The sequence below is a fragment of the Electrophorus electricus genome, chromosome 11 (assembly GCF_013358815.1).
Source record: "Electrophorus electricus isolate fEleEle1 chromosome 11, fEleEle1.pri, whole genome shotgun sequence".
Taxonomy (NCBI): Eukaryota; Metazoa; Chordata; class Actinopteri; order Gymnotiformes; family Gymnotidae; genus Electrophorus; species Electrophorus electricus.
The window spans coordinates 5,452,501-5,467,161 of NC_049545.1; the positions used below are offsets into that span (position 1 = coordinate 5,452,501).

General features: G+C 36.9%; 2 protein-coding genes across 3 annotated transcripts in view; one reads left to right on the forward strand and one right to left on the reverse strand.

Annotated features, from left to right (window-relative positions):
* Positions 1-4,429, reverse strand: part of tial1 (TIA1 cytotoxic granule-associated RNA binding protein-like 1) — an 8,672-nt gene extending 4,243 nt beyond the window's left edge. The window contains exons 1-7 of one of the 2 annotated variants that reach the window (XM_027022603.2): positions 4,257-4,429; positions 2,989-3,085; positions 2,439-2,537; positions 2,296-2,350; positions 2,113-2,200; positions 600-675; positions 130-238 (exon numbers count right to left, since the gene is read on the reverse strand). In XM_027022603.2, coding sequence (XP_026878404.1) covers positions 130-238; positions 600-675; positions 2,113-2,200; positions 2,296-2,350; positions 2,439-2,537; positions 2,989-3,085; positions 4,257-4,285 — 553 coding nt within the window. In that variant the 5' untranslated portion in view covers positions 4,286-4,429. The other variant, XM_027022604.2, reaches the window with a different exon arrangement.
* Positions 4,430-7,908: 3,479 nt separating this feature from the next.
* Positions 7,909-13,285, forward strand: bag3 (BCL2 associated athanogene 3). Its single transcript, XM_027022597.2, has 4 exons — positions 7,909-8,365; positions 10,637-10,966; positions 11,427-11,819; positions 12,096-13,285. Exons 1-4 carry the CDS (start codon positions 8,174-8,176, stop codon positions 12,798-12,800), a joined length of 1,620 nt encoding a protein of 539 aa, XP_026878398.2. The 5' UTR covers positions 7,909-8,173; the 3' UTR covers positions 12,801-13,285.
* The last annotated feature ends 1,376 nt before the right edge of the window (positions 13,286-14,661 follow it).

The following is a 14,661-nucleotide window of genomic DNA, read 5'->3' on the forward strand; positions in this document are numbered from 1 at the left end:
TACCTGTATAGTACACCACAGTACTGTGGTGTATCATTACCTGTATAGAACACCACAGTACTACATGGCTCTCAAGAGGAATTTTGACCTACCCACTACTAAGAAATACAAGATATATGATTTACTTACTGTCCTGAACACTCTTAGGAGCAGGGGGTTTGCGAGTTGCCCAGTTGGTCCGGATCTGTCTTCCACCCAACCACTGCCCTCCCATGTGAACTATGGCATTCTCTGCATCCTGGCAATTAAAAACACACGATCATATTATTTGAATTAACATACAGAAACAAAACAAAACTAATAAGATATACTGCTAGCCTTTCAGAGCTCTCCTTCATAGCTCCCTTTACATGCTAAAGACTCTGACTATGTCATTAAATATTTAAAAGACCAAAAAAAAGAACTTAAAAAAAAATATGCAGACTAAAACTAAAATCTAACATCCAAAATCATGGAAATATTTAAATAATTACAAAATCACTACAATACTGCAAATGATTAAGGGATCATTGGATCTACATGGACTTGAAATTGTCATTATAAATAGTAAACAGAAATAGAAATAACCTTCACTTTGTGTTCCTGAGCTGGAGCCTTACCAGTTTGTTATAGAAGGACACAAATCCATACCCCTTTGATTTCCCAGTTGTCATATCCTTCACCACGCGAGCATCCCTGAAAGAACAGGATATACCAGACAAGTCAGTCCACTTCCCACCTGCCACCATGACAAAGAAAAGAAAGGAACCACACACACGCGCACACACACACTGTACTGTGAAACAATCTTATAGTATCTAAATAATCCAAAAAGAATTTACACTACCAATTCTTTGCATCTTCAGACTAGCACACTATCAAAAAATACAAGTTCATGCAACCTACACCACTGTTTCTTTTGTTCTGACAAAAAACAAACAAACAAACAAAAAATCTCCTGCTCAGTCCTGCTTTCCACTGCAATGATCCTGGTGTTAAACACTAGGTATTACACTTTCATATCAGTAAAATTAAAATAAATAATTACAATAAACAAATACCAAATCAAAATAAAAACAAAGCAATTTCTTTACCATGCATTCCTAATTTCTGCTGTTGTCTCTAATCCTACCAGTAGAGGTATATAGAAATATCAAAAGAGAAAAAAAGGAATTAAACGGCATACATGGCCTGTTAACAGATTTCTTTATTTTTCCTGGTCAATTCTTTACCACCAATATGGAGTTTGGGAAGCTGCAAATTTCGAAAAATTGACATTTTCAGAATTTTTAGAGAATCAAACTATCAACAAAACTAGGCAAACCATAATGAAACAACATTTTTACAAGTTTAAGAAATATTGGAGCACTTAAAAACTACACTACTTCAGCGTTAATACGAAAATATTGCAGTATATAAATAAGAAAAGCAAAGAGTAAATAGAAAAAAAATCTACATCTGAGTTTCCAGTGTGCACAGTTCCTTGCTGTTAGCCTTCAAGCTCCTGTCCAATCCTATGAGCATTTCTGTAAAATAACCAGAGTGCTATTAACTGACACTCACAGCTAAAGAAATATCTGAAATATTTTCAGATTTACAGTGATTTTTTTTTTCAACAACACCAAATAATTTACTGTTTAGAAAGTGATTAACATTCTACTTACCATGTCTTCAATTTATCAGGAATATTTAGTTGTGCAGATACTCGCATAAGGACATGCCTAACAATATTTCCCTAAAAGCCCTAAAACCTTCACAGTATTTTGGTGTGACGAATGTGTGTGGATGCACTCGTCTTTTTCATGAAATGTTGAGAGATTTACTTAGTCCTACTAGAACGTTTATATGGCAGGTATAACAAATACAAAGTGTTTAGTACCAAGTCTTTGGGCTTTTATCATACATTATTTAATTCTGTTTTCATTTTAGAAGTCTACGCTAACCATTTCACAATTAGGCACTCATTCAAGTTTCTCTCTAACTCTACCTTTGCAATTTTTTAATTAGGAAAAACCTATATCAAGAAGCCTCCAGATTAAGAATATATGAAAGACAACCTTCCATACAAACCTCTCTAGTTGCATATTATTCCAGAAAAGAACAAAACATAGGGCAGAACCACTTAACACTTACGAAATTTTTCCAAAGGGTGCAAATGCAGCTCTGATATCATCAGTGGTGATCTCAGGACTCAGATCTCCCACAAAAACATGGAAATGATCTAAGGTAAAAAAAACAAAAAACAAAAACAATAAGAATTCTGTGCAAATCTATTACTTAAGAAGAAAAAGAGGTAAAACAAAAAAAGGGACTTACTGGACGTGTCTTTCTTCTGACTACTTGGAGTTGTTGCCCAATTTACTTTAACTTCCTGTGGCCAAATAAACAAGCAATTATGGCTAAGGGTTTCTTTAAAATAAAATAATTACAAACATAGATCAACAAGTGAGCTAAAGTACCTTTCCTAGAATCTTCCTTCCATTCATTGCTGCTAGAGCAGCTGCAGCATCCCTGTGCTCAAAGAACTCCACAAAGCAATATGGGTCATTGCTTGTATGCTGCAAAACAGAAAATACAGAGTTATTCATTGTCTTGCCGTTATCAGATTTCAGAGAAAAAAAAAACAGGACAGCATATTGTGAAATCAATCTTGCTTTTAAAAACAAAAAAACTGCCAATTTAATTGGAACCCAGTTCATTGTGTAGACCTATTTATTCTCAGTGTAGGTAAAGAAAACTGCACTACCAATTACTTAGTCTGCACTTACATTTTAATTGATAATTATTTGTTTTTAAGTGCAGTATTTTTTTTTAGCTTGATTTAACTGGCTTTATGTAAACTAACACTAGTTACTAGTATTGCTAGTAATAGTAGACATCTAAAAAAATCAACTTGGCTTGCTTATCATTGTACCAGTGTAGGTTCCTCTGACAATCAGTGCATGTAAAATGAATACCTACTGAAATACACTTTCTATGCACATTTAAAAGTCCATATTTAACGCTTACCTCTGTAATCATTTTACAACTTTTACAGGGACCGATCTGGGTGAACAACTGAAGGATCAAGTTCTCTGTAACATCCCTAGACAGGTTTCCCACGTAACTGAAAGGCAAACAAATCCACATTTCCTTAAACCTCAGATCAGCCATCCTGCATTCTAATTACAAGAGCGTCCTTCACACGATATAATGAAGCGGGCATTCAGTGGATGTTATTTCCAGAGTAGCTTCTCGGTGGAAAAAGACAATTGCATAACCCAATTCGCGTTTATCCCGTCCAATGCTTAATAAAAAAAAAACTGAAGTGTGCGTTTAGTAAGACTTCCATAAAAGTAAAAAGCTGTCGTTCTTTTGCCAGACTTATGTACAGCCCTATACTAGCTAACGCCAATTACCTCAGCAAGAAAACAAGCTGACCTAAGAGTTAACCTAGGACAAGAAATCAACCCTCAATGTCCACTGACAGCCTAAAACAGCTAGGCAGCCAAGTAAAGCCATGAGAGTCACGTTTGTTTTCTCTTAGGAATGCCGTAGTACGCACAGTCGCCTTGCAAATAGACGTAGCTAGCTAGCTGTTTGTATTAAATAGAAAACAGAACACCGCGTCAAGCATTTTTAAAATAATCTTGACAACCTACGGTGAGACACAGAAAGGGAACTTGCCATTAGTCTGAAGGAGACCACAGTATCCCAGCCGCCGAAAAGGCCTCGGAAAAATAGTGGCTGGTTAGCTAGCTAGATGTCAAACAATAGCTAGACAAGAAGCTAGCTGTCCAACTAGCTATGTAGCGTTAGCCCGCTAGCAACCAGTGAGCTAACCTGACAATTATTGTATAAACAGATAGACATTTGCGAATCATGGGTTACATCGTATTGGTGATTCCGTCAAGATAAAATTTTATTTGCATGTATTATTTATCAAAATTTCGCTTTACATTAAATATTGGGCAAAAAGCTAGGTTAGCTAGTTAACCTCAGTTGCAAGATAGCTAGCTAGCTAAGCGCTACCCGCGATCAGTAGCTAGTAAGGCAATGTAGATTAGCAGTTCAGCGTGACCAAACAACAGAACTTCTTGACAACTCTGCAATAGAAGTGTGGATCTGCTGGAAATTTAAGCTCATTGTCGCACGTAAATCGTCTCTTTTTGCAATCAAAAAGCTGCGTTCGACAGCCACCTAACATTAGTTGGATAGCCACTGCAATGCTAACAAATGTGGCATTTGAACACACCAGTCCAAACGCATGGACTGGTATTGTGCTGAAAAGTACTTACAGTGTTTTTGGGTGGCTCTCGTCTTCCATTCTGGGATATCGTACGAGGTTTTCGTTTAACTTATAAATTATCCCCGTGCTGTTGTGTTTAAAATAAAAAGAACAGCAGAGTGGTTTAGCTAGTTAGATACTTTCTTTATTGTGTAGAAAATGGCGAAACCCGGCCAGATAGGAATCCAATCAATGCGCATGCGCACCACCTCACTGGGTTGGACACTGAGCCTTGTGCGTTCAAGCAAAGCATATACAAATTAGAGGCGTAGTTTAAACAGCATGGGTAACTCTGTTGTTGTTTCAGTTTGTTTCAGTTTGCCTATTTTATTGTCAATATTAACTCGATGATTGTTTCAGGTCACTTTTGATGTTAATTTAAAAAAGACTAACAGCGTACATTTTGCAGATTCGCCAATCTCATGGGCAGCAAATAGTACATTTACTGTATAAACTATAATACAAAACTGCACATTAAACAAGCTACCGAGTAAGTGTATGTGTAATAATATCAATTGCTGAGGGGCTGCTAGAATATGCCCTCTTATTTAAGGGTAGGCCTACTTGAATCAAACACAACAAAATTGCTAAGAAGCATTACAAGTCCCTACTTTCAAAAGGATTAGACGAATAGGCCGCTATAAACAATGGGCTTTCATTCGTGGTATTTTTTTTTCTCATGAAAGTTGTGTTAATGTCAGTATTTCACATTTCTGCACATTTATATTCCAAATGTATTTTTGATGGCCATAATAATTTCGTATTATACTATTCTATTCTAATATTTGTACCCAGGGTTTGCACTCTAGAGTTACAAGTTTAGCTTCTTGCAAGTGAAATACTTGACCCTGTATGCTATGAAGAACCATCCATTTAACAATTTATGAGAGAAGCATGCAATTAGCAGTTTAGATGCTTGGCTGAACTACAGAGGTTTCTGTGAAGTGGTCTTATTTCTGCATTATTCTCAAGCATATCGAACTAAAGATGGACATAAGGCAAGCTGAGGCTACATATGTTCTGTAGCCTCATGTTGCCTTATCTTTTCACCTTTAATTCAGCATGCTTAAAATAATACAGAAATAAGGCCACTTCACAGAGAGACCTTTAACCATAACAATAAAAACGTGTCTACTTATGTTTTTAAATGAATAATAATAATAATAATAATAGACTACTATTCTTTTATAGTAATACACTGCTCAAAGATTAATGTTCTCTCTCTCTCTATATATATATATATGCGTGTGTGTGTGTGATATTATTGCGTTACTCGATTTATTCTTTTATTGTGAAAGCTGCTCTCTTGTCCGCTAGCTCGGTAAAGTTAGGTTGAATATTCAATATTCAGCGGATATTCGCGTTTCGCCCCTCTTGCTCGCAAACACTGTCCTGAAATATCTGAAATTACATTTTCTATATCGTGGTGGAACAGAGAAGAAACTACAAACCTTATATTTTGTCAAAATTTCTGATCTTTACAGTTTGTCAAATACATTGATCAAAATAGCCGGAATGGCTGCATCAGGCGCGATAGACCTTTAGGACCCTTCTACAAAGTGCAGACACAGTTCAAAAACGTAAGAAATTCAGATAGCAGCTTGTTGGTGTCAGTTATAAAGACGTTAAACCTACTGAAAAACAGAGATGAGCTGAAAATCAATAACTAACTTCAGCAACGTCCACAATGTTAACTGATGAATATGTTTAGCACTTTAGACATTCTAAACATGGATGTAGTGATGTTTTTTGTATCAAATAAATTGCTGCTGTGAAATGTTCATATGACACACAGATCTAAAATTACTTGTAGTGTGCAGAGACACATCTGATAAACATACTACAACCTTTAGTTTGGTAATATATACCTTCGGTTGAATTTAAATAATTTTTTTAAGCACATAAATTGCAATTGTGAATTGCAGTGGTAGCTCAGTAGTTATGGTACTTGACTTGTAGTTGGAAGGTTGCTGGGTCAAGCACCACCACTGGCAAGCTGTCAGTGCCAGTTGGGCTTCTGAGCAAGACCATCAGTTGTTCAAGTTGTACTCAGTCATAACTGTAAGTTGCTTTGGGTAAATGTGTCAGCTAAATTTTGTAAATGAAACATCTATATAACATCTGGATCTTGAATCATTTGTAATGTACAGAGATGCATGTTATACCGATACTACAACCTTTAGTTTGATAAAATATGGCTTGTTTGAATTTTAATTATTTTCTAATGTAATTACTAGAGTCAAACATCCATGATATACTGATCTAAAATCACTTTTGGTTTATTAAGACACATCTCACAACACTACTAAACTTTTATTTTAAAAACAGTAACTACCTTTTTTTTTTAGCTACCAGCTATCCTATCTGCTGCCCAACCCTGTATCTGATGATATACTACTGTGCACAGTTCCAGCCCTGATATAGTTTACAACATACAGTTGATAAAAGTCTTTAGGAGCATCTGGATACAGTCAGGTGTAATGGAACTAACCCCTGCTGGGAAGTAGATCTTTTTTGAGTAGAGTGGAGCACTCCTGTAATGTAAATTATCATGGTTTCATTTCCATTTTACATTTACATTTAGGGCATTGAGCAGACTCTCATCCTGAGTGACTTACAAAAGTGCTTTGTCATTTACTCATATAAATATATCCAAGTACAGTATAGAAGGTTAGAATTAAACATACCAATGAACTAGAATACTGTAGAATACAGGGATGAATGCTGATACTTCAAAGTGTCAGTTTTCCTTTAAATATTCTGCAAATAGATGGGTCTTCAGTCTGCGTTTGAAGACTGCAAGGGACTCTGCTGTCCGGACAGCAAGCGGGAGTTCATTCCACCATCTTGGAGCCATGACAGAAACATTTCATGGTTTACATGGTTTTTGGTGTCGCTTCACCAGGCTCCTCATCCCCTGTTCCTCCAGGGTTCTCACTCTCCTACTCAGCTGGTCTCTGCCACTAACTGGCTCCTCAAGCCTATCCCAACTGCCAGTGCTGTGGTCCAGATTTGGGAGCTGCTCTTTATGTATCCTGTTGTTTGGAACTGGCCCGATCTGGTGCTGACTCTACCCATTCATTACCGCACACACTTTTGGCCCATTAACAAGACTGTACATGCAGTACCGTGCAAACATTTTAAGCACTTGAGAAAAATGTATTTAAAACACTATTTTATTGGTCAGTAAGCATTTAACAGCCAAGAAAAACATTAATAGGATACATGCAAAAATATTAATGAAATAACTCATAATTTGTTTTAATGTACTGACCACAGCCTCTGGTGACTAGGAGAGGCAGATTGCCCCTAAGTAACTTTAGATCAGTATGTCATATGAATATGTCAGAGTAGCAATTTATTGGTCATAAATATTCACTGCATCCATGTTTGGAATGATCATCGCTCAGCTCACCGATGTTGTTCAGTAGGTTTAAAGTTGTTAACAAGCCCCTTGTCTCTAGGAATGTTTTACGTTTTTAAACCGTTTCCGCACTTTGTACATATTCCCTCACCGGCTTCTGCGTCTGCTGCAGTGAGTCCGGTTATTTTCATCAGTGTATTCGTTAAATGTAAAGATCGGAAATTTTATAACAAAATATAACGAATTTAGTTTGTTCTCGGTTCCAACACTATTTAGAAAATGTAATTTCAGAGATTTTAGGACGTTGTTTGTGAGCAAGATGAGGAGCGAAACGCTTAACTGCTGAATACCCAGTCGACCTAATTTTACCGACCTTTGTCAGATAGATAAACCAGGGACGGGATGATCCCCAGGCTGGGAAATCTGGTCTGTTAGGCGCACATGGCCATGCGATTAAGCGCAAGCTAGAACTTTCTGAGAAGCCGACTAGCTCCTTCGAGAAACCCACCCCCGTTTACTGTACGTCATCAGATCGATCCTTTAAAGGATCCGTATGCGCTGTCATGGCACAATATACAGGACCGCAGCTACATCGGAGTATGAAAATACTGGCTCCCGTTGAAACAATGGCTACAAATGATCCTCTGCCGCCAGGATGGGAGATCAAAATTGACCCTCAGACAGGATGGCCGTTTTTTGTGGATCACAACAATCGTATTACAACATGGAATGACCCAAGGCATGACACTAAAAAGGTAAGCGAGAGATCGTGTGGCATAGTCGCAGAAATGCGTTGGAAGTTGGGCTGTCATGTCTGTGTTTTCCTGTGTCTAATAGTTGATTTTTATTTTGCTCATATCTGCTATCGTCTGGTGATAGGAACCGATCTAATATCATTTACACACTTATGTGCTTGTAGCCTATAGGCCAACTTTATGTGACATATCTAAAATTAAGAAATTTAAAGTGTATTGCCGACAAATTCTTTTAAATAAATGGAGTAAATAGATTTGATTTTGTGCTAATGTACATCTAAATGGTTGGACTGCATCTACGTGAATTGCGATCCAGTTCGTGTAATGGAATACGGGCTAAATTCCTAAAATAGCGCTTTTCATATATATCCTTACAGATAGGTTACTATCACACCGAAATATTTTTGTGTAATGATCTAAGCTTGACTGGTTTGTGTGTGACGCACTGCAGTCATATGTACCTAAGACTCTGACTGTTTGAACATCTCCATAATGTTTATTTAAAGATCTGGAGCTACGCAGACTGCGTTTGTTCATAATACCGTTGTAACTGCTCAGTATCATTTCCCCCGAAAGTTTCCCTTACATGGGATATAATACGGATCCACCCTCTTAGTGCTTCGGGAATATGCTCAGTGGCTCGGCAAAATGTTAAGGTAGAAGTTTAAATTTCATTTGTCAAATAAAAAAGAAACAAACAATAACAACATGTCAGAAACTGCCACCCCGTACATTTCTGTTAATATGATGTTGAAATGTAATGGGGAAAACGCTGGCCAGTTGGGATCTCTCATTAGAAACATCAACACTTGCTGTTGTCCAAAGTTAGTGTCACCAAGAATCTGTTGGAAAGGCACAGCTGCCAGGAGATAAAATGGGTGGTGCTACATGGTGTGTGTCTTGTCCACATGTCAATGTCAAAAAAGTAGAGGACATAAGGTCATTCATGTTCTGCTCTACTTTCAGTAGAATGGAGCATTTTAGATTACTTTATTCTACACCCCAAGCATCAAAAATATAGATGTGACTACTAATGTAACTTTATAAACTAAGAGCATTAGCTTTGTTGATCCACAATTTTAAACTGGCAACCTTCACCATTTTTACATCCAAAACATTGTTATTTTTTATGCATGTTGTGTGGGTTGTTTGATTGTCTGAGACAAATACTTCTGATTCACATTGATGAGTAAGGGAGACCTTTTTTTTCGCTCGTGGATTTGTTTAGTGAAGACCACCCCCTCACAAAGTATATTTTAAGCTGCAGTGTCAACCTGACAGCACCCCGTTGAGCACTTGAGTGAGCACGCACACACACACACACACACACACACACACACACACACACACACACACACACACACACACACACACAGACATGTACGCACACACGCAAACACGCACGCGCGCGCACACACACACAAACACGCACGCGCGCGCGCACACACACACACACACACACACACAGACATGTACGCACACATACACAAACACAGTGAGTCATGTGGTAATGGTAAATGTACAGTATATCTTTTCATACTAGTAATATAAAGCAACTGTTAAGTTATTGGTTAAGTTTTTTAAAAAAACTCTAAATGAATATAGGGGCAGTAAGTATAAATTAGGCATGTTTGACTTTTAGCCTTTGGCTAATAATTTAAATTCAGCAGATAATAAATGTTTAATGTTCATTACATTAAAATTACATGTAACTTACTGAAAATGCCAAGAGGTTACAGTGTAACATACTATGTCATAACATTAACACACTTGCTTAAAATCATTTTGCATAAATACACTTACATGTATTAGGAATTTGTGTTGGTGAAATCAATTTAAAAAAAAACAGTTTTTCCAAAATAATATTTGAAATTGAATCACTGTGAACTAAGCAATTATCCTAATTGCTCAAAATAAAACACTAACTAATGCAAATAATAGAAACAAGTTTGGAGTATGTTCCTCATGATTAAACAATCAATGATTTCCCAATAATATTAAGGAAGGTGATAGCTTTTACATTATTTAAGATTGGAAACAAACCTTTTCTTATATACTCATCTTTGAACTTTAAAAATTTAGTATTTACTTTTTAAATGCTTAATATATATTTAGTGTATATTATAGGTATGTTTTTTAGCCTTATCTGCCATATAAAATGTCAAAGGTGTTTCCCAAATCTCAGTACCACTGAATTTAAAGTGAATGTGTGCTAGTGGTTTTCATCTGTGAACGCAAGGTATTTAGTGGGTCTGATGATATGTGTTACAGATCATCCAACTTTCCCCAAATGGCCCCTATACACCTACAGAGTCATCTCCTCAAGATGTACCCATGGCTTTTATTCAGGAGATGAAACAGCCAACTCTACGTCAAGGCTATATCCCAATTCCTGTCACCCATGAAAATGTTGAGGCCAAACAACAACAGCATCCAACATTTTCATATATGTATCCAGTGAACCAGCAAAGTTTGAGGGCAGATGGTCGGACTCCATCTCCAACTTCTGCACTACACTGTCAGCCAAGATCTCCAGTGCAGTGCCCATCAGAGGCTGATCTTCACTGCTTGTCCTGTTCACCTGTTTCACAGGGTGTTGAGGTATGATTCATATCATCATTAAAAAGGAAAAAAAAACATTTTAAAGTTTTTAATTTGTCATTGGGAACCATTCTTGCACCAGCTCAAACACTTACTAAGAGGTTTTTTTTTAGAAGTCAACAGTTTCGCTTGATGGATTTCTTGGAGCCTTTATAATATAGGATCATTGGCCAAATATTGATGGGTCTACTAATTACAAAATGCCATTCAGCATGGATTTTTTTTCATGCTTAAATGATTGCAAAAACAAAACTTTAATAACCCTTAAAACATAAAAATATGTTGCAAGTCATGTAGCATTTTAGATCTGCATTAGATTTGGTTTATATAAATTTAATGTAGAATTGTTCCATTTTCTCTCAGGCAAAATGGTACTTCCTGCCTATGTTTATTTTATAGCCAATAACCAAATAATACCCTGGGATTTTCTGAAATCTTCATTTATTTTTGTTGCTTTCAGGTTCACCAAGGACCCCATTCACCTCATGGGACACAGCCTCATACCAATTTCCTTCATCAACCTTCCAGACCCAGTAGCTCAGGCCTTCGGGCAGGCTATATTCCCATTCCTGTTATTCATGAGGGGACAGGGGGCATCCCACAAACCCAGGTCAACCAGGCCTTCTATCCAAAGCGCTTCACACAAACAGAGTACCAACCTTCTTTTCACTGCCGTCAACCTGAGGAATGGAGTCCTGGCTCTGTGTTTTCAACACGAGAAAAAACTCCAACCTATCGTGAGGAAGTGCCCATTCAACTTGAGCAGAATCACTCAGCCAGCCCAAATTTACTCCCACACAATATAAGAGCTCAGGAGCCAGTCAGAGCACAGGTCATGAGTGAAAGACCCCAGGTAATGTTACCACAGTCACAGAATGTATGACAATACAATTGTTGTAACAAAACTGGATCTGAGCATACACCTTTAAGAGGCCATACAGCAGTATGAGGTTTTATAAAACAGTGTAAGTTGTATTTTTGAACCTAAAATCCAGGTCTGACTTCTTTTAATGGATGTACCTGTTGGGGCCAGAAATAAATACTAAAACATTTATATATTCCTGAACTATTTAAATGTTTCAGTTGTTAACATTGTAATTGTTAACATTCTGACATCTTGTATTCCCAGACCCAGCAGCATGTTGCACATACAGAGATCCTTCCTAAAGTCGATCAGTCAGCTGAACAACCTGCCAGCCATCCTATTGAGATTCCTATTAAGAAAGTGTGTGATGTACAGCCCCCTATAGCACACCCTGTATCACCACCTGCACAGCAGCCCATACAGGAACCTGAACAAGCACCTATACAACAACCTGTGCAACAATCTGAGAAACTGCCACCACCAATGCCAGAGACTGCCAGTATGCCCATTCAGGTCCCCATGGCATCAGAACCCCAAGAAACAGCAGTGCCACAACCAGATGCTTTGCCTCCGCAACCTCAACCTGAGGAGAAGGTGGAGCCATGCTCTAGCCACCCAGGACTAGCAAAGGTTCAACAAATAGTGGAAAGGGTGGACAAACTGGCCAAAGAGGTTAAGTGTTTTGATGGAAAAAAGAATGACAAAAGATATCTGATGCTGGAGGAGTTTTTGACCAAAGAATTGCTAGCTCTGGACTCGGTAGACCCAGAGGGACGTACAGATGTGCGTCAGGCCCGACGTGATGGTGTCCGTAGAGTGCAAACCATTCTTGAGGAACTGGAGTCTATGGGTGAACAATCAGAAGGGCCGGTGAGTGACAGCTGCACTGAAGCAAGTAGCCCAGGTCAAAAAAGAGAGCCTAGCTTGATGTATCATGCAGACATGGAGAAAGCGAAAGAGATTTCATAACAACTGCAAAAGGTATAGTATGAATGAGACACAAATCACATATCTTGAGTCGCCTCAGTCTATTATTGGTTGCATGCACATTTAATTTTATCCGTTCCACTGGCTGAAAATGAATGTGATTTGTTTACTGAGTGCAATAACGTGTGCTGTTATGTAATGCTGCTGTTGTGGAATTTTACCATTCAAGTGTCTTGTAAAAAGACCGTAATGGTGATCTTGTGGTGACTAAGTTTCAACTTGACACTTAGTCTCAAATAAGAGGCCTTTATTAAAATTCAAATGCTTTATTTTTGCTTTGAATAATGTTTGGTATTTGTACTTTCTAATGGATAATGAAATGATTTGGAAAATTCCAGTAAGAATACCCATTATTTATTAGAGGAACACTAACCTGAGTTTAAGAGTATCTCTGATCTTATTTTATGAAACAGTAGGTAAAGAGTTTTTTTGGTTTTTTTTGGAAGATTGCAATGTATAAAGAGATCCACAGTTCTCATAAACACCTTATGTATGTGTTCAAACATTTAGAAAACATACAAGATGATGATTAAAATAGTTTATGAATTGTCTTGTTTATCTATGATGTTGTGATCATGACATTTGTCAATATTGGTTTAAATTGTTAAATAATAATGATAAAGACAATGTTATATTTCTACTCTATTTTTTGTGCCAAATAAACATTTTTACATTTTTTCCCTATGGTAAAAAATGTATCTCCATTTAAATGTATTTGGAAAAAAGTGCATATACACACACACACACACACACACACACACACACACACACACACACACACACACACACACACACACACAAATAAAATAAAAGACCTGAATATTCTAGCTGTCCTTCTCATGACTATTGCATATCATTAGAACTATATGCATACTACTGCTGAAAATGTTTAATGCATGAAAATCACAAGGTCATGATGAAAATTGAAGGTCTGATGAAGGTTTGAGAAGGAAATTGTCTCATCGGGATAACAAAAATCAGTATAATGATGGTCTTTCAGAGACCTGATAATCAACCCTTTGGAGAAGGGTAATATATTCCATATATGAGCCATTGGCTTTCCTCTAGTCACTTAAATAGTAACACTATGATATATGAATATGACAAGGATTTACTGCCTCCGTTATTTGAAGATGACATACTGTTCTTCTTTGAGACAATTCCAAATCCAGGTATCATTGCATAACTCTTGATGGTTGGGACTTGTTAAAACGATATAGAGAGAAGAGACTTCCCATAGAAGATGTGGTCAATACCCAAGCTACTAATAATACCTTCTTTGCCAAGATACTTAGTAATAATAAGTATATATTTATGTGATTAGAGCAATTTGGTCCTGGTACATTTTAGTGTTTCATCTGCTCTGCACCCAGTTAAATCTCAGAAATTAGGTGTTGCATTAGTTAAGGTGTCATTAAACAAAGAAAAGGGGTGTAACTTGGGGGAACTTGAGGACGAGGACTGGTTGACTGACTTAAACTTTGTGGTGATAATCTATACAACATAAAATACTATTATTACTGCTGCTACAACAACAATATCGACTACTACTACTACTACTACTACTACTACTACTACTACTAATAATAATAATAATAAATTGAAGATCAGCTAATCAATACCATTCAATAACATTGATCATGAATGTCTTAAATTCTATACTGACATGTCTGATAATTTGATATCTAAAATATTTCTCACAATATTCATATAAAAGGTGTTATGTTTAGAAAATGTCTGTTTTTTAATCTAAAAATGGTTAGTAAATTCAATATATGAATTAAATAGATGAAATAAAAACATTTCTAAAATGTATTTGATAAAAATAATGGAATCAAAAAAG